Below are 26,230 nucleotides of genomic sequence, written 5' to 3'. Positions count from 1 at the left end.
TGGGGAGGTGCTCTTTTATTTTTAAACTCGCATAGCTCTGCACATGTGACAGATGGTTGTCACCAGCAGTGAGTTTTGGGAAAGGAATGCTAAAATATTCTGAAGTTTCATGGAAGGGTTGATAATTACCCAGTGCCTGTCAACTTTAAAATAGTTGTCAATACCCAAGTGTGTGATAAAGTTCGTATTAGAATAAAGGAAGAAAAGCAGGAAACATTCTCTGTCTTCTGGCAGAAATATTAATGAAATATGAGTGATTGTCTGACAAATGTGCACTGCTATCTTGTTTGGCAGCTGCAGTTATTACAGTTACAAAGGGATCAGCTCTGAATAGGAGGAATTGCTTTTTATTGTTCCCTTGACTAACTTGGGAAGCTTCTTCATCGAGTAATTGATGATACTATCACCAGTGCAGCTGGGACAAGGTCTTGGTAAGCAAAAGCCAACAGTATAGAGCAGCAAAAGAGAACCTTACTGTAACTAGGTAGCATTTTCTACTTAAAAGAAAGAAATAAAAATTATTGTGAGAGTATACTTTAGCTCAGTTAAGACTGCTGCTCTCTGTGTAAATGGTTTCTCCTTTCATGCCATGCACCCAGCCATGTGTGCTGTAAGGAAAAAGACTTCAAGACAGGATGAAGAGAGAACCCTTCAGTTTTCCTGTGGCAGCAGTGGTTGCAGTTCCTGCCTGTGGTTCTGGCAGTGCTACCAGATGCACCATTTTGAGAGGTGGTTGTGATGCCTGCTCCTCCTCTCCATTCTGGCTGTTGTATTGGTGGTGGCACTCACACTTGTCCACGTCCACAGGAAAGGCTTTGTGAGCACTGGTCACATCATCCTGCCAACCCACACAGCCGTTGGGTGGTAGTTAATGATCTTAATGATCTGCTCCTTGCACTGACAACTGTCTTTTAAATCAATCTGTTCCAGATCCATTTATTCACCAGTGGCTCCCACATGGACCAGAACCTTGGACATTTCTCTGTCACAGAAGCAGATCTCATTAGACATCCAGAGAACTACAAGCAGGTAATGCTTCTCCTGTAATTCTTGGATGCTCAGTATGCTTTACACAAACATTGTGAAGACTGCATTTCTTTTAACATTTTTAAACTTAGTTTCCAGCAGAAATAAGGGCTTATATATTGAATTTTCAGTTTCTTCACTTATTTGTATTCACCAAATTTGGTTTGATAGAACATAAGCCCAAAGGTATCAGGGTAAGTTTTATAAAACCTGATAGACAAGAAGTGGGAAGAGACCTGACTGAAAGTGCCACGGGAGAAACAGCTTGTAGAATAAAACACTCCAGATAAGTTGGCTGACTTGCTGTATCCTGCTTAACCACATCTGGGCCAGTCAGGCACAGTGTCTGCCTGTGGCCCTGTCTGAGCAAGACACAACCTCTTAGGAAAACATCATTTTCCCCAGTGTACTGTTTTACCCTGAAGGATAAATTCCTACTGCTCTCAATTACTCAATTATCACAGGTGTTTCAGTTCATTATCTGAAGTAGTTTAATTCACTTCTTTTAATGCAGTATAATACATTTGTTTTTAAAAATCACTTTCTAAAAGTTCATTCAGTATGAAACTGAAACAAGATGGAAATTTCAAGCTCATCCCTAACAAAATCAATATTTGGCAAATTTCTGCAGTCTGTCCACACCTGTTTGCTCAAAGAAGATATTCTTTCTGCTGTTTGCTTAAGAATGAAAGTGGGCATTGTAAATATTCTGCACAAAGAAATTCAGGAAAGTAGATTTGAAGGTGGGAGGATAGTTTTATATTCAAAGCCCCTAAAGTAAAGTGCATGTTAATCTTTCATTGCTGAGTATTTCTTGGATGAACAGTTCATATCCAGCCTCGTGGTAAGATTCATCTGTTTAGAGCATTTTCCTGGAAAACTACTGTTTTTCTGGAGCAAATGACCTTAAGTCAGCTAGAGATTTCTTTTTCACTTGTGCTTCACAGTGCCCCTCCTGTGGTTGGCTCAGCACACACAGCAGCACCTTGCTCTGAAGTCTGTAGTCTCCAGATCTTAGCAAATGCCTGTAAAGGTCTGGCAGGCTGGTATTTTTTAGAAACTTCCAGGCTCTGCAGAGGGACTTTGCAACGACCTTTTTTCCCAAAGCCTTACCCTGAGCGTGTCACTGATCTGTTGCAATAAAGCTTAATGGTACTCTTGGTATTTGGTTTTGACTGCTTTGGTAATGAATCAGTCCAGGAGCTTTTCCTTGCATTCTGCTCCCTTTCCTGGATGCCTGCTCCAGGTGTTCTGTTCAGGGGAGGCTCAGGATAAAGTGGAAGGAGTTTTTCTGTGTTGTGAGCATTGTGGTTAGGTAGAGTGCTGTAATTAATTAAAATGGACAAAGTCTTCATTCATACGTGAAACAAAACCAGGGTGATGACTGAGAGGCAGGGTGACAGAAGATGTTTTCTTTAAATAAACTACAAGTGGCACAGTCTGTCTCCAGTTTCTGGGTCTGACAGGTGCAATCCCAAACAGCTTCAGCTCCAGTGCATGTGTGTTGGAAATTCCTTTCTTATGTCGCATATTGCTTGGACTGATCCAAAATTGGAATTATTTGTCAGTATAATCAGCTGTGAAATTCTTAACCTCTTAAAGCTCTCAGACCTATTCAAGAAAGGAGGCTCTTGAGCCTCTCTCTTGAGCCTGATATTAAAATAAACAGGAGAAATTGCAGGAAGCCAACACTTGAGTATTGATGCTTTTGAGAGCCTTATAATTGTCATGGTCACCATTTGAACTTTCTTTGTGGATTTTGTCTCCCCTTACCCTTGTTTCCCAAAAGCAGCTTTTGGAAGTCATGTGCTCACTATGTATGAAGAGCCTGGTACAGCAAGGTGGTATGGGCTTGAAAAGGCATTGTTGTTTTGAGTGTCACTTTTCCAGATGGATCTAATACTCCATATGCAAAGTGATGCTGCTTTGGTTGGAAAATGTAATAAAAAGCCTCTAATTTTCAAATATCTTGCTAAGATTAAGTAAATTATGAGTGTTTGAATGGCTTGGTTTTCAAATATTGGTGCAGATGGCAGCACTCTGCCAAATGTTTTCTCCAAAAACTGTGAAATTGTTTTTTTGTCTTTTCAAGTAAATGAGAAATTTCTCTTAATGTTACCTCAAGTAAGAACCTGCTGCATGGATGAATAAAAAGAGTCAGTATGCTTTACTGTAATGCACCCCTCTTGGTGGAGGGGGTTATGAATTCCTTCTCATCCTGGGCATCCTTCAAAGCCCAGCAGTGCAAAGTGGATTGCAGCATCAGAAATTTGCTATCACAGAAGGACTGGGGCTCTTCTTTTTTAAGCCTCGAGTTCATTTTAATCAAAAATACCCTGCAAGAGAAGTTGCTCTGTTTGCATCAAAACAAGAGATGTTTAGTCTGACAGGAAAAGTGTGATAGGATACAGATAGCTGTGAAGTCAAGCTCACTTTATGAAATGTAAAAGTCACGCTGCTCCTTTTCTATAGAAGATGCATATTAACTTACTTAAAATGTTCTTTCCTTGGATTTTTGACTGTAAAACACTTTTAGTGCTTTTATGTACAGGGATTTTACTGGACATTATTATTCCTCTACCATCATAAATGTCTTTTTCAGATTCATAGGGCTGGAAGTTTTCCAAACCTAATGGTTTTAATTATGTTTTTCTCTAGTGAGGCATGATCAAACTCCAGCTTCTCCTGTGGTTTGGCTGTGGTTGTGTGTATGTGTGTGGCTGTGAGCTGCAGGTCACTGCAGTGTTTGGTTCCTGTGCTGCCTGGGGCTGTCAGAGGAGGGGAGGTGCTGTTATTTCAGCTGGAGCTCAGTTTCCAGTGGAAGCTCAGAAGCTCCTTGGTCAGTGGGGATGGTTTTGGAGCTGTTGGCCTGAGCTTGTGCTGGAGCACACAAACTGGGGAGCTTGGGAGGGGTCATTGCATCTTCTTGTGAAAATCTCCTGCACTTATCACTTAGTCCAGAGCACCCTGAGTATCTCTTGTGTTCTGATGCATTTTCCAAGCTGATGAACAGCTTGTGTTCAAATAGCTCCCCCCAGCAACTGAGGTGAGGCAAGGGGCTGCTGCTGTTTGACAGCCTGAAATATCTCCAGGGCAGGAATGGAGTTCTGCTCTCTGGCACTGCTGCTGATATAGCTGGGAAGCACACTTGGGAGAGCACAGAGGTGATGTGGCCACATCTGCCCCAAACTTTCCAGGCAGTAATCCTTTCCCAGGATGTGGTCTCATTCCTTTTTCTTGTCTATCAAGTCCACCTGTCTTAACTCTGCTCAGCAGTGTTGCCAGTTCTGAAGTTTACCTTGGGCTCAGAAAAATGTGTGTTGCACTTGAGTCATTAAATTAACTTTCTCACCCTATTGTTACTGTATAGAGATCAATGAACTTTGAATCAAAGCACCTTAGTCCTTCAGTTTCCTCTGTCTCTTCACATACTGCTTTGTATGTGGAATTCAATCTTAGGAGAGATTAATAGTTGAAACTCAGGTCATTGGTGCAATGTTGGCAGTGCTGGAGTGATCACTGAAATTGTAATGAGTAAAGATGACACCTTTAAATGCCAGTAAATCAATTTACTGAGTGTGACAGCAAATAAATAATGCAGATGTCTGCCAGATGGACATGCAGTGAAATTTATAGAACCTGGATGTGAATAGCTAATAATTTTGTTTCAGAATTTTATGAAGAATGTTTATATCTGTTGATCATTAACATGTTTTAAAGGTGATTTATTTGGCATAAGAAGCTAAGGTTCTTGGTAGCAAGTAAATGGGAGCAAACAAATAGTTTGTCTGACTTTGCATACATAATGTATGGTCAATTCCATGCCCATAAAAGATTCAAGTGAGCTTTAGCTCTCCAAGCAGCAGGGATTGGGTGGGATGGGGTAGGATGTGCAGGCACAGCACTGATCTGCTTTCTGGGCTGTTGATTTATCAGGAAAGGACACCAATGTGAAGTACCTGTATTGCTTCTTTCAGTCAGGTGGGATCCATAATTTCTTATTGGGTCATTTGAGGGATAACTGATCAAGATGTAAGGTAGGTTGTCAGTGAAGCCTAAATCTTGTTGCAGTTTCCATTTAAAACATCTGTCCCAGATGGCTGTTACAGATGGGTGACACAACAGGTTTATTCTCTGTGAGTAATAGGCTGTGGTTTGAATTCATGCAAAGCACTACAGAGCTGCTGTTCTTTCCAGAATAAGTGCATTCACATTGAAAGCATGAGGAACTGACAGTCTTGGAATTCTCAGAAATGTTGAATGTGCATTTAACAGTTACTTTTTCATCAAAAAGTTGAGTCTTCACTTGGTATCATGGGCTCTGCACTTGCATAAAGTTCCCCTTATCTGCTGCAGTTTTTCTCTGCCAAGACAAAGCAGTGATTTCAGTGCATCCAAGGGACAGCACCACCTCCTGGAACGTGTGTGGGGGCAGAGCTGCCAAATCAGCTCTGTCAGCTAACACAAGGTATTTGTCTGGCTGCTGAATAATCACTGTGCTACTGCATTATCTCCAGAAATGGATCCCAGGTTGTTCATCCCCTTGGATGAAAATGGAATAACTGTGGCAGGACAGTTCCAGCTGCTGTGTCCCAGGCTATATTTGGTGTCCTTGTGTTGGCTGCTTGGGACTTCCTGGAATGTTCCTGGTGGTGACAGGCACTGCAGGCAGGTGCCAAATGAAAATAAACAGTTCAGCCCCTCTGATAAGCTTGACACTGTGTCACATTATTGATTGGACACAGACCTGTGCCAGTGTTTCTGTAATCAGCCCTGTTGTGGTCTTGTATGGTGAGGTGAAGGATATGTAACCTTATTTGAATTTCAAAGAGCCTGTTAGGGAGCCATCTGATATTTTAGAACGTCCTTCCATCTGTTGTACAAGAAGCAGTTCAAGCAACACATTTCTCAGAGTGTAGGTACCAATGGGAAAAAATGACATTCATTCTATAGACTGTGATGCTGCTGGGCAGAAGATTTAAGTCAGGAGATGAAGGCTTGTACTGCATGTAAATTTCAGGAAAAAGGTTTGGTGTTTAGTGAAAAAATGTCCTTGAGCTTCAAGGGCAAGCTGCCTTCACTGGTATAAATTGTCATAGATTCATGATCTTCTGTGGTGCTCTGGCAACTAATTCTGTTTGGTCCGGCCCTCAGCTGTTTATGTGTTTATTGTTTCATTCCCTTGGTAAAAGCCATAGTTCTGTCCTTTCTGTCCTTGAATGAGATCAGTATTTTGTGTGGTAGCTCCTGGTCTAATTAAGGACAGCTTTGCCTATTTGTAAAGTAAAATCGTGTTTTACTTCCCTGGAAGAAAAAAAAAAAAAAACAACCCTGAAATTTCTCAATTGGCTCCTGCATAAAAAACAAAATAGCATAAGAGTAGCTGCACTGGGGCTTGTGAGTGTTTGTGAAAACCTGGGGTTTTCCTGTTTTGGTTTTCTTTTTGTGCCTGTTCTGTCCAAAATCCCTCCTTGGCCAGTCCCGATGTCTCAGAAATCTTCATGGAGTTGCATTTTACTAGGAGTCGTGCCAGGCTCTGGGTGAGCTTTTCTCAAAGAACCAGGTTCTGAGGTGGGCAGAGACTGTGTTGCTGCAAATGAGATTCTAAGGGTGGAGAACAGTTTTCCCCAAAGGAGCACAAAGATCTGTGACAGTTCTTGGAGCAGTAGCTCAGAAGAGACAGCCAAGCCCTGGAGAATCTAAACACAATGAGATTTTAGACTTACTCTATACACTGCTGGAATTAACTTAGGTTGAATCAGTAGTGGCTTCTGACCATTTACCAGATCTGCTTCCAGGGCTTCAGATGGACCTGAACCCTTGGATTTTGGCATTGCTAAATTTTCAGAACAACAACTAAACTGCTAGGTTCTGTAGCAAGAACATTTTTAAAATTTTCTTTTACAGCTTTTTAAAGCTACAGGTTTTGCTGGTCCAATGCATCAAAATTTTTACCTGTTTCTAAGCAATTTTGTTTTTCTTTGATGATTAGTGATAGCTGCATGTTAATAAGTTCTTCAATGATTAAATGAAATTAAGTTTTAGGGCTGCTGACCTTTAATAAATTTCAAGGTTCACCAAAGAATTGTATGTTAGGCCCATGGACACACATGTTTTGAAAAGGTCAATTATGACAAGTTTTTTGAATTTGCATAATTATGCTCACTAGGACACTTGGAATAAAAATAGCAAATGCTTTGTCCTTTTAAAGTATTTTCCTCTCTTCCTGTCTTTAACTTGCTTTTACTAAGCCATTCCAACATTATTCATTGAAGAACAGGGAATGTGGACTGTGTTGGGAGCTGGAGCAGGACTCTGGGAAGGGATAGGATGGAGAGTGAAGAACCTTTTTGCTCTGGCCCTTGTCCAGTGAAGTCAGGAGCTGGGAGAGACACATTCCTGGACAGGAAGCCTGAATGAGGCATTTTGGAAGCAAGGTAGCTCTGATGTGAGAGAATTCAGATGATAGGAGTGAAAAGAAACCAAGTGAGGCATAAGGGGCTGAATATAAACATGAAGACCATGACTGGAGGGGAAGATTAGGACAGGGAAATTACCCTTGATGCTGCTCTGTGAATGGGGAAGATCTGTCTAAAGACTTGGCTCAGTGTCTTGCTCCTTGTGGGAGTCTGAGAAGTCACCCTCTTGCAGGAAATGTCATCCCCCTCCTGTGATGCTCTGAGTGTTCAACCTCCTCCTGATGCTGCAGGAGGAGTTTTCAAAAGTGTCTTTCTAAAAACATCAAAGTTACCAGTGATCTGAAGGGGAGCACAATTCTGGAGTGTAAGGTATGTTAATTAGGAGCCATGGTGTATGCAGAGGGCAGGATAAATGCCTTGTCTGTGTTCACAGCTGTGCTGAAGAAAGGGCTTGATGAAGGTGAAGAAGGGTGGGAGAGCCATTGGGAGAGGAAGGAAGCCTCAGCAGCTGAGGCAGTTCTCCTCTGTCCTGGAGTGCTGCCAGACTCCTGTGCCTTTGGATTCTCAGGTTAACTAAACTTTCCATGGTGTCAGGACCCAGGACATTCCTCTGGCTGCCCTGGGTGATTCCACACCCTGGCAGGGGGCTCAGAGACCTTGGCACAGAGTCACAAACACCTGTGCCTTTGATTTTAGCCCATGGAAACAATTACCAACTTTGTGTGAGGATTTACCAGCCACAAGAGCTTGAGTAGAATGATAGTGAATTTTTCACAGGGTGAAAAAGTAGAATTTGGGGTTTTTAGAATGGAGGTTCAAGAGGCAAGATGCAGGAATCTGGGTGTGTTCTGTCCTTCTTCTCCTTCCTCTTGTCCTCCATCTTCTGCTGGGATGGTGACACTGTTTGATTGGTTTGGAGTAGAGACAGACTGTCTAACATAGGTGGTAGGTATTGGAAAATTATTGTAAATAAAGTACACGGAGTTCTTAGTATAAAAAGTTAACACCACCCCAAGGGCAGGGACTGTGCCACAACCCGACCTGCTGGACAGATCTCAGCAGGTCAGAGAAAGAATGGAACAGATAAGAGAAAATAAACAACCTTGAAAAACAGAACTGACAAATCTCGACTTCTTCAGTCATGGGGCTGGGAAGAAAGAGACTTTTCAATACCTCGGGAGCCATTTCAACCACAGAAACCCAAGATCATGGAGGGCTGAGCACAGGGTTGCAAGTTGTTGAGCTGTGCTGGGTAGATGTATCCACGAAGTGCTTTATAGTAACTCCTAAATTTTGTGAAAATCATGTCTTGGAAGTCTCAGTTAAGGCATCCAAAAGCAATGGAAGCATTTTACTTACATCTCCTTGTTTTCATTTCCCATTTGTGGCCCAGCAGCGATGCTATTATCTTGTCTCACATGGGTCATTAGGGAAGATAACTTGTTTATCTTCAAGATAAAAATTCTGCTTTTAGAAGGGGATTTGAATGATGTGTGACAAATAAGGCTATGGTTTCCCTCTGAAGAACAAACAGAATAATGTGCCATTTGAAAGGAAAAGGAATAGCATGTGGAGTGAGCACCAGCCAATCTGTGCCCTTGGTGAGACAGATTAGGAAGGGAAACATTTTGGTTGCATAATGCTAGACCTTATACACATGGGAGGGTCAAATTAGTGTTGTTCAGGCAGCTTGAATTCTGGCACTTTTTAACTTTGAATGCCAGAGTTTCCAACTTTAGCATTTATCCTGCTGGGCTGTGCATTAGAGGTGTAAAACACGCTTCCTGCCATGTGCTCTGAGCAGCACTGCCACTGAAAGGCAATGCTTTTTTCCCCCCTGTTAAATGACTTAATGTTTTGTGTTGCTCTTCCAACAACAGTTACTTTAGACATTTTACATGCATGGTAGTCAGGGTGGTGAGAAATAACATGGGAGCTGGCATTAATATTGCAGAGAAGAGCAGATCTGATGATGTATTGCATTATATATGGGGCTCCAGCACCTAAATGCAGGAGGCCTGGAGGCTCACACAAGAAAGCTTGAGGGAGCTGAATGATCCAGAGTGCTGGAATTGTGATGGTGGTTGTTCAGAGGAGGTTGAAAGAATGGGTTTAATATGAAGTATACCCTTGATGCTGCTCTGTGATGAGCAGGGTCTGATATGTAGGCAGCCCTTTTCTGAGCTGACCTGACCCTGCCAGAGACTCCTGGACTGCTGCTTTCCCCTTGGTGCCCTGCCATCACCCAGATGGATGGTGGAGCAAGAATGGGCATTAAACCTCCCTGGGATGTGGTGGTTGAAAGGTTTATTCTCTCTCTCTAGCTGTCTCTGGTGTTTTGGTGGTGTCATGTCAGGAGCAAAGTGGCTGCTGTGCTGCAGTGTTGTTGTGAGGGTCCCCAGGACGAGGTGAGAGATGAGAATTGACTCCAAGTTCTCAGAAGGCTGATTTATGATATATGATATGATATGATATTATATGAGAATTATATACTAAAACTATACTAAAGAAAGAGAAAGGAGACATCAGAAGGCCAGACAAGAATGATAATAAAAACTTGTGACTGACCAGAGTCTGACACAGCTGGCTGTGATTGGTCATTAATTAAAAACAATTCACAGGCAACTAATCAAAGATGCACCTGTTGGTAAACAACCTCCAGAGCACATTCCAAGCACTCAGATAATTATTGTTTACATTTCTTTCCTGAGGCTTCTCAGCTTCTCAGGAGAAAAATCCTGGCAAAGGGATTTTTCAGAAAATTGGTGACATTGCTATGCTGGGATGGGTGGAGTTGCAGAGCCCCCAGGGAGGGGAAGTTCTGTTGGAAATCCATATTTACATACATGTGAAGATGCTCAACACAATCCCTTGAAGTGCTGTGTCTTCCTAGTGGGACTGCTTTGATCCCCTTTAAAATTCAGGATAGTTATTACTCGTTGCTTTTCTGTGAGGAGGCTCTGTTGGTTTGAAGCTTGGTGCACTGAAGGTTGTTGGGGTTGGAAAAAGCTCTGGTGGATTTTGTTCCTTCTGCCTGTGTACCTGAGAACCCCTCCCCACCCTTCCTGGAGCAGCAGTGGGTGCTGTTTTACAAGAGGTGATTTGGTGGTTGTTATGTATTTCCTGCGGAATGGGAGAGAGGCTACTGAGAAAACAATTTAAAGCAGAAATCCAAAGAATGCTGGGCAATTCAGACATAATTTTTCTTCCTCACATTTCATTGCAAGGCAAGAGTAAGTGCTAAGAAAGCAAAGGAGCTGTCAGTGACAGCATGTGCTGCCCACCCTGTGCTACATGGTAGGAACAAAGAATATTTTTCCTGCCTTTTATAATGATTCACTTCACAGGAGGAGAGGGTAGGCTGCCATGTCATTTTCCTTCCGAAATGCTGTGGGCAAATGGTTTTCAGTTCCTTTCCTGACATTTTTACATAAAACATGGTTTGCTGTAGGAGTTATTAAAACCTCTTGGAAACAATGGATCCAGGTACTCATTTGCAAAACTGAGGCAGAACAGATTCTAGCCTTGTCATCCATGTAAATTCAGGAAGAATTACAGAGGTCAAATGGCTTCAAAGCTGCTTTTAGGCAGTGTCTGCTTGTAGCCAAGTTCCTGATCCTTCTTAAGAAAGGGAGATCTTGGAAATCTCTGCCCTGCTGTGCACTGTGGAAGCAAGAGCAGTCAAATTGTGTGAGATAATGGATATTGGGAGTTTCTAAGGCAGACTGAAGTTGATTTTAAAAGGGAAGGCTGAAAAAAAGTTTAATATAAATGACTTTGAATACTTTGTGCAGTCTCCTCTTGGGGCAGGCAATGGACCAGTTGTCTTGGGTGAGGAATTCTCTCCTAACTTCCCTGTTGATCCCTGTGGTGCTGCTGCTGGAGGTTTTACTCACCCTCCAGAAGCAGGGAGGTTGGCTTCCAGATCCTGCCTGGAAAATGGACAAGCACTTTCCAGAGCCATGGAAAGCTGGAGCTCAGAGTGGAAGTTCAGGCTTGACAGGAGAAAGGAGAGTTAATTGAGGGAGAGTGAAGAGGCTAGAAATGTATGAATGACTCTTCCTCATGCTGTAGGAAGAAAGAAGCCTCTGCAGGAGCTAAACTGCTCTAAATCTCAAAATGTGAATATGATCAAAACAATTCTCTTTCCCTGCAACTGGCTGTGGCATCAGATGGTTTCTGCTCCTCTGATGCCTGCTGTTCCCAGCTGGTTCAGTTCCACCTGCTCTGGGACAGGCACTTTCCACCTCTGCAGTGCCTCAGATCCTGCTGCTGGTTCTCTTTCAAAGCAGTGTGGAGTGTCCCATCCCAGGAGGAGGCAGGGACATGTCATTAAGGAGCTTTGAGGAAGGCAGGAGGCACAGAGAATGAGCCTGTGTTTGTGTAGCACTGAAGGAAAATCCCAACATCCTTGTGGCCAAATTGGTTACAGGGGTGTGCATAAGGGAGCAGTGGGGAATTGTTTGGGCCACTGAGCTCACATTGGTGTCTGGCTGTTGGTGGGGTCCCTCTGGGCTCAGCTGGTGGTGCAGTGCCCTTTAGCAATAGCTGGGGGCTCAGGGGGGCAGAGGGTTGCCCAGGAGTCAGCAGTGACTGCATCGTGAGCACTGCCAGCTGGAATGCTGGGAGGGCAAGGCAGGAATCCTGCCCCTCTGCCCATCCCTGTGAGGGCAAGGCAGGAATCCTGCCCCTCTGCCCATCCCTGTGAGGGCAAGGCAGGAATCCTGCCCCTCTGCCCATCCCTGTGAGGGCAAGGCAGGAATCCTGCCCCTCTGCCCATCCCTGTGAGGGCAAGGCAGGAACCCTGCCCCTCTGCCCATCCCTGTGAGGGCAAGGCAGGAATCCTGCCCCTCTGCTGAGTCCCTGGGAATGCAATGCAGGAATCCTGCCCCTCTGCCCATCCTGCCCCTCTGCCCATCCCTGTGAGGGCAAGGCAGGAATTCTGCCCCTCTTCTGAGTCCCTGGGAATGCAATGCAGGAATCCTGCCCCTCTGCCCATCCCTGGCAGGGCAGTGCAGGAATCCTGCCCCTCTGCCCATCCTGCCCCTCTGCCCATCCCTGTGAGGGCAATGCAGGAATCCTGCCCCTCTGCTGAGTCCCTGGGAGTGCAATGCAGGAATCCTGCCCCTCTGCTGAGTCCCTGGGAGTGCAATGCAGGAATCCTGCCCCTCTGCTGAGTCCCTGGGAGTGCAATGCAGGAATCCTGCCCCTCTGCCCATCCTGCCCCTCTGCTGAGTCCCTGGCAGGGCAAGGCAGGAATCCTGCCCCTCTGCCCATCCCTGGCAGGGCAAGGCAGGAATCCTGCCCCTCTGCCCATCCTGCCTCTCTGCACATCCTGAGTGCTTGGTGTCCCTGTCCCAGCACAAGGACCAGGAGCAAATCCAGTAAGCTCTCTGAGGTGGTCAGAGCTGGAGCATGGACCAAGCCCTTCTCAGAGGTGCACTGGGACAGGAGAAGAGGCAGCAGGCATAAGTTGGAACATGAGAAATTCTGGCCAGGTAAAACAGGAAAAAAATGCTGTGAATTGATCAAACTCTGGAACCAGATCCTGGAGAAGCGGTGACCTCTGTGCTGATGGTGTTCTGGACTTGCTGGGCAGAGCCCTGAGCACCTTGCTTTGAGCAGCAGATTGGATTAGAGACCTCCAGAGGCTCCTTCCCACCTGTGTGGTTCAGCAGTGTTGGCATGGAACCAGCTCCTACAGCTCCCAGGCACTAGCTTATCATCAGCCATGAATCACTTAGTTGTTGAACTTTTTACCCAATTTCACTTTCCCACTTCCCCTTCTTGGGAAGGATGCTCTGGGGTTTTTTTTTTTTATTACTCCAGACAGATTTAGTGCTAAAATATTTCTTTAGATATTTTTTTAAGCAAGGCGGCCTCTGGCTGCAGTTAGTGTCCAGTTGGAGGGAACTGGCAGCATTATATAGCAACACTAAAGCAAATCATTCTACCTTATAGCATTATTACCTTGATCTGAAAATATCCCCAGGCTGCAATTTGTCACTAATATTGCTTTTAGCTAAACTTATCCATACAAAAAGGAAGGAGTTAATAGAGCTGCAGTTCTGTAGTTGCCATTGCCATTTTTTTGGGGATGAGTTATTGCTTAGCACATTTTACTGACCAAGCTTATAGAGTTCTTGGACCTTGAAAAATGATGCAGTGGTTTATCACAGACTCCATAAATTGTTGGACTATGTAGCAGCAATATGTTAGACTCCTCCACCACAGGAAAGGAAGGTGTCTCTGAAGCACATGAAGCACAGGATATCCATACTGCACTGGTGTGAGCACAAGGTTGTGATTGCCAGCAGCAGAACTGATACAATGATACTGAGCTTCACTGCTGCTTCTGTGCTTTTGCTTGTTTTATGCCATACTTAACATAATTTGAATGCTGTGACAGTGACAATGACAGTGATATACTAGAATGTAATTCCACCTGAGACAATGCAGCTGGAATTAATAAGCTGGAGAGACAAGGCTGAGGTATTTTGTCATCACTTTTTTTCATTCAACATTTTTGTTCTTTTCCTGGTGGAAGTGCTGGCAAACCCAGTGGGGGGAGCAAGCTGTGCAGCTCGGGGGATGCTTTGGGTCAGCATGGGGAGGACAGGCAGGCACTGTGGTCCCACAGTGCTACAGCAAAGGTTGGAGCAGCATCATCCCCGATGCCTGTAAGCTGAAGATGGAACTGCCATGAGCAGCTGAAGCTGCTGTGGTGGCAGGAGTGTCCTGTATCCACATCCAAATCCCCTGGTCATGCTGTGCTGCCTATTGCCTTCCTGGCAGAGGAGGCTCAGAGTGGGAGTGCCTTACTTGCCGATAGTTTTTGGTGATGGAGTCAGAAAGGATCTGCTGGTGCAGCCTATTGGATCTTATCTCGGGTATTGGACCCTGAAGGACAAATTTAATATCAGGGGAAAAAAGTTTGGGTGAGGAGCTTTAAAACTCCTGAGTCATCTCTTGAATTGTGCCTTGAAGCTCACAGTAGTCAGTAGAAAGGGCAGAGCTGCTTGAGGAGTGTACCCTGTTGTTGTTCTCATGCCAAAGAGAAATGAGTTATCAGCTTCTGACAGAAAAGAAGCTTCCCACTCTTCTTTTGTGCCAAAGTACAGCTATTGATGAGGGCTGATCCTGAAGTGCCCCAGAAACTGTGATGATCTTATCCCTAACTGGGGCCTTGTGCCTGCATCCACCTCTGAATCAAAAATACACTTAACCCATGCAGAAAGTCAAGGAGGACAGGACCACTCCTCTCTCCAGCCTCACTGCTCATTAAAGAAGCAGGCCACAGTTAAATTCATATGTTGCAATGTCTCTGAACTGTTGCTGGAAAGCTGAACTGACCTGTGCTGCTTTTCTGCATGTGAGAATGCAGCTCAGCTTGTGAGTAGACTGGTAGAGCTGTTTTTACAGCCTTGTAAAATTAAACTTTCTGTGCAATTGGCCCATAATGTTAACTCAGCTCTCCTGGCAGGTATTTTTGTTTTTTTTAAATAGCCAAGGAAAATAGAGTTATAAAATCAGCTGTTACTCATGTTTTGCAAGAGATTTGGATTTGTCGTTCTTTTTAAAGTTTGTTGCTTAATTTAAAGGAGTATGAAAGAGACTAGCAAGAGAAATTAATTGACATGAGGAACTCTAGCAGACTTTAAATTAGTAGTTTCTCTAGTCAGTAACACATTTTAAAATGTGTGAAAATACCTGCATGCACAAACAGTCTATGATGGCTTGTCAAAGAGCCAGGCTGGGAGAAACTGTACTCATATCAAGTGGCAATCTTAGACTAATCCACATCTCGAACATGTTTTTAAATTAATTGTTTGTGGCCTGTTAAAAATACTGGGAAATGGGCAAGTAAATGGGGGGGAGGAAAAGAAAAAAATGAGTATGGATAGATAATGCTTTGTTCTGTGTACAGAAACAGTCTGAATAAAAGCAGAAGAATAATGGTCTTTTTTTGACATCAGCTGCATGGGGGTTTTGGTTGGCAGTACAATAATAACAGCTGTCAGGAAGTACTGTGATACAATTTGATGCTTTTCTTTGAAATCCTCTAGCTGAGATTTCTCTAAAGTGTGATTTTTGGTATCTACTGAATGTGCTTTAACTGAGCTACAGGTACTTGGTACTGCCTGAAAATTTAGCTTTTCAGGGACGCCAGGTTAGGTACCCAAAGTCATGGGTACCTTTAGGGAAGAAAATATGTACCTTTTTCATTCTTACATTATTGATCTTGGCTGTTGAAGTGTAAAACTTCAGGCTTCTTTTTCCTGGTATTTTTCCCACGTTTTAATACGTTTCCATGGGGAAAATGCCAAGTGGTCCCTTCATTGACCCGTTCCTCTGCAAATGAATGCCATTGATACATCCCAGTTCACTGCCTATCACTGTGAAAGCTGTAATACAATTTTTATCTGCCAAACGCCTCATTCTGTTTGTTTTAAATATCATTTTCTCTCAGTTGCATTTTAAACAGCTGTTTTCTGAATCCCTCCACAAATAGCAGTTACATTTTATCATGATGGTCTTTGTCATTTAAGTTTTTAACTAGTGGTTTGATTTCCTGCTCCCTGAGATAGCTCAACTGGAGTTTGAGCTGTAGTGGTGTGAAACTGGTGTTGGTGGCTGGAAAGGTCCCATATTTTGGTGTAGGTGTCAGAGATTTTGCACATATCCAGGCATCTGGAATTTTACTCAGGCACCCAAAACTGCTGTGTTTTGTATTTTATGTATTGTGTCTTCTGCAAAAGATTGAAGTCCTGCTTCTCATCCACTTCTGTCCTCCAAGAGCCTTTCAGATCCACTGCCTTGTGATGGTTGGGCTGCAGTGCTCCTCCTGCTCTCTCTTGGCTTTCAGTGGTATTTCACAGGCAGAGAAATTAGAGAAGGTCTTTATTTGCCTTGTGCCTAGAGGCTGCCTGTTGTTCTGTGGGTTTGTGCTCTTCAGCTGCTTGTATTTCACACTACTCTAGCGTGACTTTCTAGTTTTCAGGCCTGTTTATTTTTGTTTTAGCCTTCAAGGGATATGTGGCAATGTCTTAAATCAGCTTTGCATCTGGAAAAATCACAGTGTGGAGCTGAAACTTGGAACACTGAGTGTGTCCACCTACAGTGTTGTTTGTTTGTCCCAGCCTGAGATGGTTGTGATACTGAGATTTGCTCAGTTTCTTTTGGTGAAACTTAGCCATGCCAAAGTTCAATTTGGGTTGTGTGGGCCATTTTAAACCAAATTTAAACCTGAAAACCTGCTTGCTAAGAGGCTCTAAATTGTCAAGGTTTGCAGGTTTTTTCAGTTAAGGTAGTTTTGTATTGGTAGAGGAGAAGATGTGTTGAATTCTTTTTGTTTCATCTGATACTTGGTTGGGTCTCTAAAGTTTTAATCCCAGTTATGGTTTATATCTGGTACCATAAATGGTATAACTTCCATGAATGTTTACTCCTTTTCTTTGCATTTTTTTGGAATGGACTTCTCCACTTAGCTTCTCTCCTGTGCTTGTGAGATATTCAGAGCTGGAACTCAGATTACCCAACTGCACATTGAATAAAGCCCTTACCTATTAAACAATTATTGAATAGTCTAGGTAGCTTCCCCATACAAGCTTTCCTGCTAAGCCAACCCTGTCTCAAGCCTTGAGAAATTCTCCAGAGATGTTGGCATTTGGGTGAGGTTTGCAGGGCTCAGGAGTTCAGTGCAAGTTTTCTGTCTACAGACATATATGAACAGTGATGAATTAGCAGTGTTTTGTCTCTGAGCCAAGAAACAGAATTTATTGCTGAAAGTCCATTTTTTTTTTGTCTGTCTAACAATAAAATGATTTTCTGAACATTTAGGCAGGGCAATTTTTGATTAAAAATAGTTTTGCCAGTGCTATGGATGTTGAATTATGAGCTGTGGGCATCGGAGATTAAATACTTGTTGCAGGGAGCTCTCTGGAACTGAGCCTGTGAAAAGGGTGCATTATGCTGCAAATTTATTAAATATTGATTTCCATAACAGTCTACAGGCACTAATGATTTTTCTAATATGGTGGTAAATAATAAGAAAGAGATTAATATCTCTACAGAAAAAGTAATTGCAAATATGTTTAAACAACATGTGAATTACACTTGGGGATGCTGTGGAAGATTCAGCTTTGGCCTCTTGTTGAGTATCACAGGATGGGCAGGGTTGGAAAGGACCTCTGGAGGCACCTAGTCCAACCTCCCTGCTCAAGGAGGGAGCACATTACAGGGCTGTGTGCAGATGGCTTTTGAGTATTTTCAGGGAAATGTCCAAAACCACCTCAGTGTTCTTGTCACCTTCTGCTGCTGAAGCTCCCCCTGTTTCCTGAAGTCTGTGATCTGTGCTGGGGGCTGGATGTTTGGCTTTGGAGGTCACAGCCATGTGCTGGAGGAAGCAAGGCATGCTCTTCACAGAGTTAGCATCCTTCTGCATCACACTGGGGTTTCCTGGCAGCCTGCTCTGAGCCAGCTCAGCCAGGCACAGTTCACCCTCTGTAGCAAAGCTGTTGCTTGCACCAGGGGTGGTTTCTTTACAAAGGCTCAAAGAAGTTGTTCCTGCAAAGCTTTTGCTCTCAGCATTCATTATGGAATTGCCTCTCCACAGAGATTAGCAATTTGAATTTGTCGTTACTTTTTCAGTCAGTGTAAATATTTTAGAGCAATAACTTCCTCCAGAAGAATGAAGGAAATGGATTTGGTTGTCTTAATTTTGTGTAGAGGGAAACACATTTTTCAGGCATTATCCTTAAGCATCACTTAGATACCCACGTGAGGCACTTTTTTGACTCACTGCTTCGCTTTTTTCATGAAACAAAATTGATGCTCTTCTACAGGCTTCAGTCTTTAAATTTCATTAGGAGGTGTGACATCGAGTCCTCAGTTCACTGAAAATGGGCTGCCAGCTTTAGTTACAGCTTGGGAATTTGTTTTATGTTTTGAGAGGTTGGTGTAGCATCAGAGGTAGAAGTGCTCGTGGCACGTGTGTGAACTTTTGTTGGTAGTAAATGACCAAGAAGTGGTGCTGTGTTTGGGGGGTAAATGAACAAGGAGTGGTGCTGTGTTTGGGGGGTAAATGACCAAGAAGTGGTGCTGTGTTTGGGGGGTAAATGAACAAGGAGTGGTGCTGTGTTTGGGGGGTAAATGAACAAGGAGTGGTGCTGTGTTTGGGGGGTAAATGAACGAGAAGTGGTGCTGTGTTTGGGAGGTAAATGAACAAGGAGTGGTGCTGTGTTTGGGGGGTAAATGAACAAGAAGTGGTGCTGTGTTTGGGGGGGTAAATGAACAAGGAGTGGTGCTGTGTTTGGGGGGTAAATGAACAAGGACTGGTGCTGTGTTTGGGGGGGTAAATGAGCAAGGAGTGGTGCTGTGTTTGGGGGGTAAATGAACAAGGACTGGTGCTGTGTTTGGGGGGTAAATGAACAAGGACTGGTGCTGTGTTTGGGGGGTAAATGAACAAGGACTGGTGCTGTGTTTGGGGGGAGAAGTGGTGCTGTGTTTGGGCGGGATGCAGAGGCACAATTTGGGCTTTGGTTTCTGAAATGCCAGCTCTGGGATGTGTAACCTAAGAAAACATGCACAATTGTGGCCTCAAAGTCTCAAAATGCAGAGTTTGTTAAAGAACACAAAATGCTCATGAGAAGCTCGTGCAAAGCATGAGGCTGGGGGAAGGAAGCTGCCTGACAGAAATGTTCATTCCAAAGCGTAGGCATGTCTGAGTGAAAACCTGTCAGACCTGTCACCCCTGGGGCATATGGACCCCGTCTTTGTGACCAAATTCAGGGCACATGGACATACAATCCATTGTCCCTTCCCAACCTTGAACATTTATTTGTTTTTATGATTTTTGCTAAGGTATCTCAAGGATATTTGTAGTACATTATTTTTTTATTGCGTTCTGCTTTATTCTCCATGCTGCAATAACATCAAAGCCTTGCAAGGCCTGTAAAAAAAGGATGGCAGAGGATATTGGCATTCAGGAGCAGTGCCTTAAGTCCCTCAGGGTGGAAACTCAAATGCTGGCTATTGCAGGCCTGCCTGAGGCTGCCACGGTGTATTGCAGCTCTGCTGGAAACTGTCCTCCAAGGACTGCTGGAGTCATCCCATTACTGATTTATGGCTGAAGCTTTCCAGCACACAGTTGCTGGCCTGCTGTTTCTGAAGGTGTTAAAACCTGAGTGAAAGGTGAGTTTGCTGTAAGTGGGTGAGTCAGATGAAGGCTTTCACACAAGCTGCTCGAGTTTTGTGCAACTTGTGAAGCAGTTAAAAAAAAAAGGCAACAACAGCACCCAAATACAAAAGATGCCAAAGGGTTTCAGATTAGGAGACTGCTCAGGAAGCTTTGATTGTTGGTAAGGTCAGTTAACTGCAGCAGATCCTGTAGAGGTTTGGTGAAGTTCAGAACCATATCCTTTCAGTTGTGCTGTGAAAGCAAGTGGCATATGGTGCTTCTAACATTCTGGTGAGAATAAAGATGATGACTGTGTTTTTATTAAGATCACTCTTTTTTGAAGGCTCAGAATGAAAAACTCCCCATCCCAACCTTCAGCCCTCTTTAGCTGCAATAAAAGTATTCATACTGCAATCACACACAGCTCGTGACCACATTGCAGAGCTACTTTAAAATCAAGTAACTTCACTGTTGCCTGAATATTTAATCAACTTTTTGGCTGGGTTTTCTTGCAAGCCTCAGATGCCATAATGTAAGCCATTGGTCCTGTAGATGTACCTATGGAAAAAAAAAGGGAGAAAAGAAAAAAGGAGACAGAAATCCATTCTTCCACCTTTTATATCCCAGCTGAGCTTGGAACTGGCAGAATCATTAAGCGTAATGCCAAGTGTCTGGTGTGTGAGCAAATGTGTAATAATTGTATTTTGGATCCAGCAGTGTTTTAGGGCAAACTGCATACAATTTCCAGCAGTTACTCTTGCAAAGTGATTTCCTTTCTTTGGTTCCATTACCGTCAAGTAATATCTGCATAGTAAAATTGCAAACTCAGCTCATGCTTTGTACTTGCTTAAATTATGTTATGTACTAAGTAACTAAAGCAAACAAAGCTAGTAGAAGATAGTTGTCTGTATAAAATGTAGTCCATAAAATGGATTTAGCTGGTACTGGTCTGGTCTTTATCATTCTCCTCAAGGCCCTACACTCTTTGTGGTCATTTTAAGAAGTCGCCCTTGGTGTCAGATTGGTGTTAAAATTGTTCATTTCAAAAGTATGGTCAGGACCAGAATTGTTAAAGCTGGTGAGCTGTGATTTATAGTAAATTTGTTCACCTTACCATTCTTTACAAGAGCCTTTTTTTTTTACTGGTATGTAAATATTTAGTCCTGGAATGTCTCCTTCACCGTATATGTGTATGCATACATGTGTATCATGCATATATTTGTGAAAAAATTATAATTTGTGTACCTCTAATGCAGCATCTCTCCTTTGAGTGCTCTCAGACAAAGGGAGGGATTCCTCATGCAGCAGATGATGCAGTTTATGAAATACATAACATTTTACAGGGAGTTCTTCCATGCTGTTTCAGAGTGAAGGGATGGACAGGGAAAAATACTTTTGCAGAAACAGCTTATTTTGGTGGTCAAGAAGTGTAGAAGATTAGAAGCTGGTCATTCACTAAGCATGTCTATCAGAACTGCGTCTCTTTGTTCCCTCAAAACAATAGGAAACTCACATTTCTGTGTGGAAAAGCTGATGAAGTTGGTACATTTGGGGTGAGGGATAAATCAGTGCTACTGGGAGAAGTGTTTTACTTCACCTTTCCCCATCTGTTTTTAAAATGTTCTTGTAAAGCCACCCAGTATTGTCCCATGTACCACCCACACTCTTTTTGTACCTTTTTCAGGCTAAGCACACATTTCACGCAGTTCTCAAGTGGCCAAAGTTACCTGATTTCCTTTCTTTTGTCTCCTCTCCTGTAGCTGTTACAGCTCCTGGAGTCTGAGACCACGCAGCTGGAAGCCTTTCTGGAATGGAAGCAACTGGAAGCAGTTTACTGGCAGTGGATGGTAACAAATCAAACTGATTTTGAGGGGTGCATCTTTCTTGACTTTAACATAGCTGGCTACTCCCAAGGGCCCTTAAGTCCCACAAAACTAAATGTTGCAAACCATCTGTTCAACAGCACTTGAGAGAAAGGAAAAAAAAGTCTTGGTAAAGTAAGGAATGTTTTCATAGTTCTGTGATAGATGAGTAATGTGGTGATTGATCTCACAATTAACAGAAAAATATCATGTATAGATGTTAAGAAAAGTTTTATAGATTTATAGTTCTGTTTTACCCCCTTGCATTGTTATCAGGGGACAGCCTGGGTTTGGGACATCTGGAAGGGTCAGCTTGTCAATGTAGCAGCACCTGACCTCCAGTCAGGATTTGAGGAAGTAAACTCCACAGTTCTCTTTCATTCCTGTTTTCTTCAGTGGGACTCACCCAGCTAAGTTGAGGAATTGCAGGGCAGAATGGCAGAATTTCATATAGTTAACACAAATGAAAAGGTCTGATCTTAATGTTTTTTAATAGTTTTTAAACATAGCAGTTGCACATTTTTGTAAAATTAAATGGCTTTTCAGAAGAGGGCCTCTGAGCTTTATTGCAGTCTTGAGAACAACTAAATTTGCAGGCAGCTGATATTGAAAACAACTTCATTTTTCCCCAGCCAAATAGTGTGTTGACATTGCTGATTTCCCCTTGAACTGTGTTGAATGATCATAAGAAAATCAATAACCCTTTCTCTGTGCATCTTAGGATTTCTCAAGTGAGTGCAAACGATGCCATCCATCTCACTTCTCTCTACCACTTTTGCCCATTCAGTGTTGCTGAAATAATTCTTTAGCACACCACATTAGCTCTATGAGCTTACAGAATTTTGAGAATCAGTTGAGCTGACTGCTAATTGCCCATGTGCCTTTTTCTACACTAAAAGCAAGGCAAAGGGCAGTGTGAAATTGCCTCACCTGTCTTGAAGAGTACTTCCAATTTCCATTAGTTCTCTAATGGTTTTTGCTTTACATGTTTACCATGTTAAGCTTTTTTGGAAAGCATCAACATTAGCACAGGCCTGGCTCCCGGGGGGAAAATATAACTGCAATTATTTCTGTGTATCCACCAAAACATTTGCCTTTGACATGTTGAAGAGTGTTAGCCTGCTTTCTGGAGTTAAGTTCTAAAGAAATACTTGAAAACTGACCAGCAGCATCTTTATAAGCCACTCAGTGTGCTGGATGGTGAATTTGCCTTTTTCTTTTGTTTCTCTGCTGATGGTGGTTGTTCCTGTATGCAGTGGGGTGTATGGGGATGAGATGTACCTAGAAAAGACAGTAGTTTTCTCTTTGTACCAAACTTGTGTTTTGCTTTGCTGATCTGATGGATGGGGTGGTTCTTGCACAGCTGCTGCCTGCTGGTGGTGGGCAGGAGCACCACAGCATGGCATGACTGCAGTAATCACAGAATATCCTCAGCTGGAAGGGATCCACAAGGACCATGGAGTCCAACTCCTGGCCCTGCACAAGACAGCCCAAAAATCCCACCACGTGCCTGAGAACATTGTCTGAATGTTAATGTTACAATTCTGTAATTTAATCAATTACAAAATAAGGCATCAACAGAAGAACCCCAAACAGCCCAAGCCCTGTGCTTTATCTCTTTGCAGTTTGTTATCCTGTCCGTGTCCCTGCTGTGTCTGTGTTCTCAGGAGCTGGGCCATGGTGCTGCTTTGTGCCAATTCCCAGCACCAGTGCTTGCCTAGAAAGGAGCTATTGCAGGGTGTCCTATGCCATTCTTAGCTGTCTTATGAAGCTTTCTCTTGCATGAGTCTAAGAATTTCTTGCTCTGAATTAAGCCAGTTTTTAACCTACCTTCTGAGAAAAGAGAGAAAGAGGAGAAAAAAATAAAATCTCCCATCCTCTTTATAGCAATCTTTTATATAAGTGAAGGTTGTTAGCATGTCACTGCCGTCCCAGTCCCTGTTTCTAGGCTAAGCTAAAGTTTTGATGTCTTTATGTGTCCTTGTAGGCCATACATTCGAGCTTTTGATGTTTGTTGCTGCTCTCATCTGGGACTTTCCCTCCTGTTTGTCTGTGTTTAACTTCAAGTGCCTCACCTGTAAGTCAGCATTACAGTCAGCACTCTTCTATCCCTGGGACTCGTGGTTATGGTTTGTGACACGGTGCTTGACTTGAGCAGTGTGACATTGGTGACTTCTGGCTCTCTGGCATCTCCTCCAGCAGTGCTGCTGCTGTGCAGTAATGATGCTCTTGGATTTTCCTTGCTCGTGCATAGACCACGCTGCTCAACTGCTGAATTTCCTGCCAGTGCTTCTAAATTACTCCTTCAATTGCTAAAGATAATTTTGGATGCAAATTATGTCCTTAAAAGAGATTATGACCTCTCCTATTGAATGTCTTCTTGATAACAGTATGGAAATAAATATTTAATATTCTGTGAGTGAGGCCTATGTCCTTTAGTTATGCTGTGCTATTCAGGCTTGAAAAATGTGTGTTTCTGCACAGTCTGTGCACCAGAGTGTATAGATGGGCTCTGAATGTTTTGTTTAAATGCTTTTGGGGTTTTTTGTGTTTTTTTTTTTTTCCTTGAGTGTTTGAAATAGCAGTTGCTACCTTGGAAGGCAATTGCACAGTTAATTATCAAACCAGCTAGATGGTCATGGTCAAGCAGAGCTGTCAGCTCCTGACCAGTCTGGAGCAGGGATCCCTGGATGTTTCTCAGTTTGTGGAGTTTTCCATGGGCACAAGTGACCCTGTGGGTGTTAGAGCAGGGGGGGCTCTCCTGGACAGTGTGAACATGTACCTCCCTGGTCGTCACTTTGTTACCAAAAGCCCTAGAAGTGCATCCAAGCTCAGAATTTGAGAGGAAGGGCATATCCAGGCTGCTGCAGTGCTGATCACCTCCATCTCAGGAGTGTTACTTTATGCTTTAGTGCAGTGCAGAGTAGCTGACTGTGCAGTGCTTTCTAAAATAAGCTGGGTTAGCAACATAAGTTTTCTGTTAACTTGGAAATATGTTATAGTGAACTGAGGGGGTTCTCTCTTAAAATAACTCTGAAATTGTGGAGCAACTGTAGATTGAGATGGCAGCAGTGAATTCCTAGCTAAGAATTACCACAAGGATGGAGGGAACCATTTTAGCTCCTGCTGAAAAGTAACTTTTATTGTTTTTTGTTTAGGAAACTGTGTTGGATGATATGGCTGAGGAGGGAAATATGTGTGAGTCCCAGGATGCTGATGTGGAGAAAAGAAGGCTGCCAGAGGTGACCTCCTGCTGCCCCTGGGCTGCCAAGCTGGCTGGGCAAATGGACAGATTATCCAGGGACCTGCTGGCTCTCCAGGAGCAGCTGCATCAGCTCGTGGCTCAGAGAAAGGCTGCCTGGTGGGAGAAGGTAAGGGTTGGGGTGCTGCTCATCACCACTGCAGATGGTTTAATCCTGCATTTTTCAGCTCTCTGTCCATGGCCTGTCATGGGCAGGGCCCTGTGGCTGCCCTGTGCCATCCTTGCTGCAGTCACGGTGCCAGGGCTGCAGGGCTCTGTTGTGCCCACAGCCTGCCCAGTGCTCTTCCAAACACAAAGCATCTGTCCCAGAGGGGACAAACAAAACCACAGTTCTCCTGGAAGGGCAGGCTTCAAAGCACAGGCACTGCAGAGGAGAGGAGAAAAGATAAAGAAAAGAGAAGGAGTCATGGCAGCCCCCAGAGGGGATGGATGCAGCAGGCTGAAAGCAGTGGTAATGGTCACAGTGAGAAAATGAAGTATTTACAGGGAAAGAGGCCAGAGCTTGTCATCTTTCATTGAATTAGGAGTCTTTGAAATGTCTGATGGGGAAGGAAGAAGAGGAATTTGAAACCTGTGAAGTGAGGGAAGAGACTGAGCCCAAGATTTGATGGCAGAACAGACTGGCTGTGGGAGGCTGGCTGTGGAGGAGAGCAGGTGATATGAAGGAAGTGTGCCTGGTATTTGCTGTACAAGGATGGGGAGACACTGGGAAGCACCCAGAGTGGTGGTGGGGCATAAATAAAGGAGGTTTAGGTAATGTAGATGTGGAAGGTGAATCTGAGTATCAACATCCTGGCACAAGGAGAACAATGAAGATGCAGGCATAAAAAACTAGTGATTCTTTCCAGGCAGCAAGTGGACAGAAGGCTACCAGAGAATTTACAATACCTGTGGGTGGAGAAAAAGTGAAAGAAACTGTTGGGATGACAGAGCAGTAATAAAATTACTGTATCACCACTTTGTGTCTGTCTTAACTCAGGAGAGGGTTTTTTTAGCCCAGAGTATTTGATTTTTTTTTCTTTTCAGGACAGAGGGGAGTGTGTGGTTTTAGATTGGGGTGTTGGTAGACAGGATTGCAGATCAGCTGACAAAATGGAAAATGGCAGGTTGTCACATCAAAAAGTATCTGCCCAAGAGTTCAAAAGGTGGCTGGTGTGGGAAAAGTGTGTGCAGAGCTAATTGCTCTCTTCCACCTTAAGCATAAGGAGCTAATTAGGATCAGTTGGACAGGGAAGGCACCAGGAGCTGCTGCTTCACACAAAGTACAAAACATAGGCACCACAGGGCACTGTGGGTATAAGCAGCGTACACGGGTTTGAAATCTGCTGTACACGTTCTTGGGAGTTGAAATCCATCAAAGACTATAAAATATGCAGATACAAATTGCAACCTTATGAGTTAGTGGGAGAACAAATCATTGCAGGCTGGGGGAATATCCTGAGGAAGCATATCCATGTATTTACATTTGTCTCAGAGCCTTCTC

The 26,230-nt window shown here is 43.5% G+C and overlaps 1 protein-coding gene across 1 annotated transcript in view; it reads left to right on the top strand.

The window, feature by feature from the left end:
- TEDC1 (tubulin epsilon and delta complex 1) overlaps window positions 1-26,230 on the top strand; it is a 70,976-nt gene that overhangs the window by 23,955 nt on the left and 20,791 nt on the right. The window contains exons 5-7 of the mRNA XM_036387379.1: window positions 931-1,029; window positions 21,384-21,470; window positions 24,644-24,856. Of these exons, the coding sequence (XP_036243272.1) occupies window positions 931-1,029; window positions 21,384-21,470; window positions 24,644-24,856 (399 nt within the window). The remainder of the gene's footprint in view (window positions 1-930; window positions 1,030-21,383; window positions 21,471-24,643; window positions 24,857-26,230) is intronic.

The sequence above is a fragment of the Molothrus ater genome, chromosome 9 (assembly GCF_012460135.2).
Source record: "Molothrus ater isolate BHLD 08-10-18 breed brown headed cowbird chromosome 9, BPBGC_Mater_1.1, whole genome shotgun sequence".
Lineage (NCBI taxonomy): Eukaryota > Metazoa > Chordata > Aves > Passeriformes > Icteridae > Molothrus > Molothrus ater.
The sequence above is the reverse complement of the archived record's forward strand: the minus strand, read 5'-3'. Positions and strand labels throughout refer to the sequence as shown.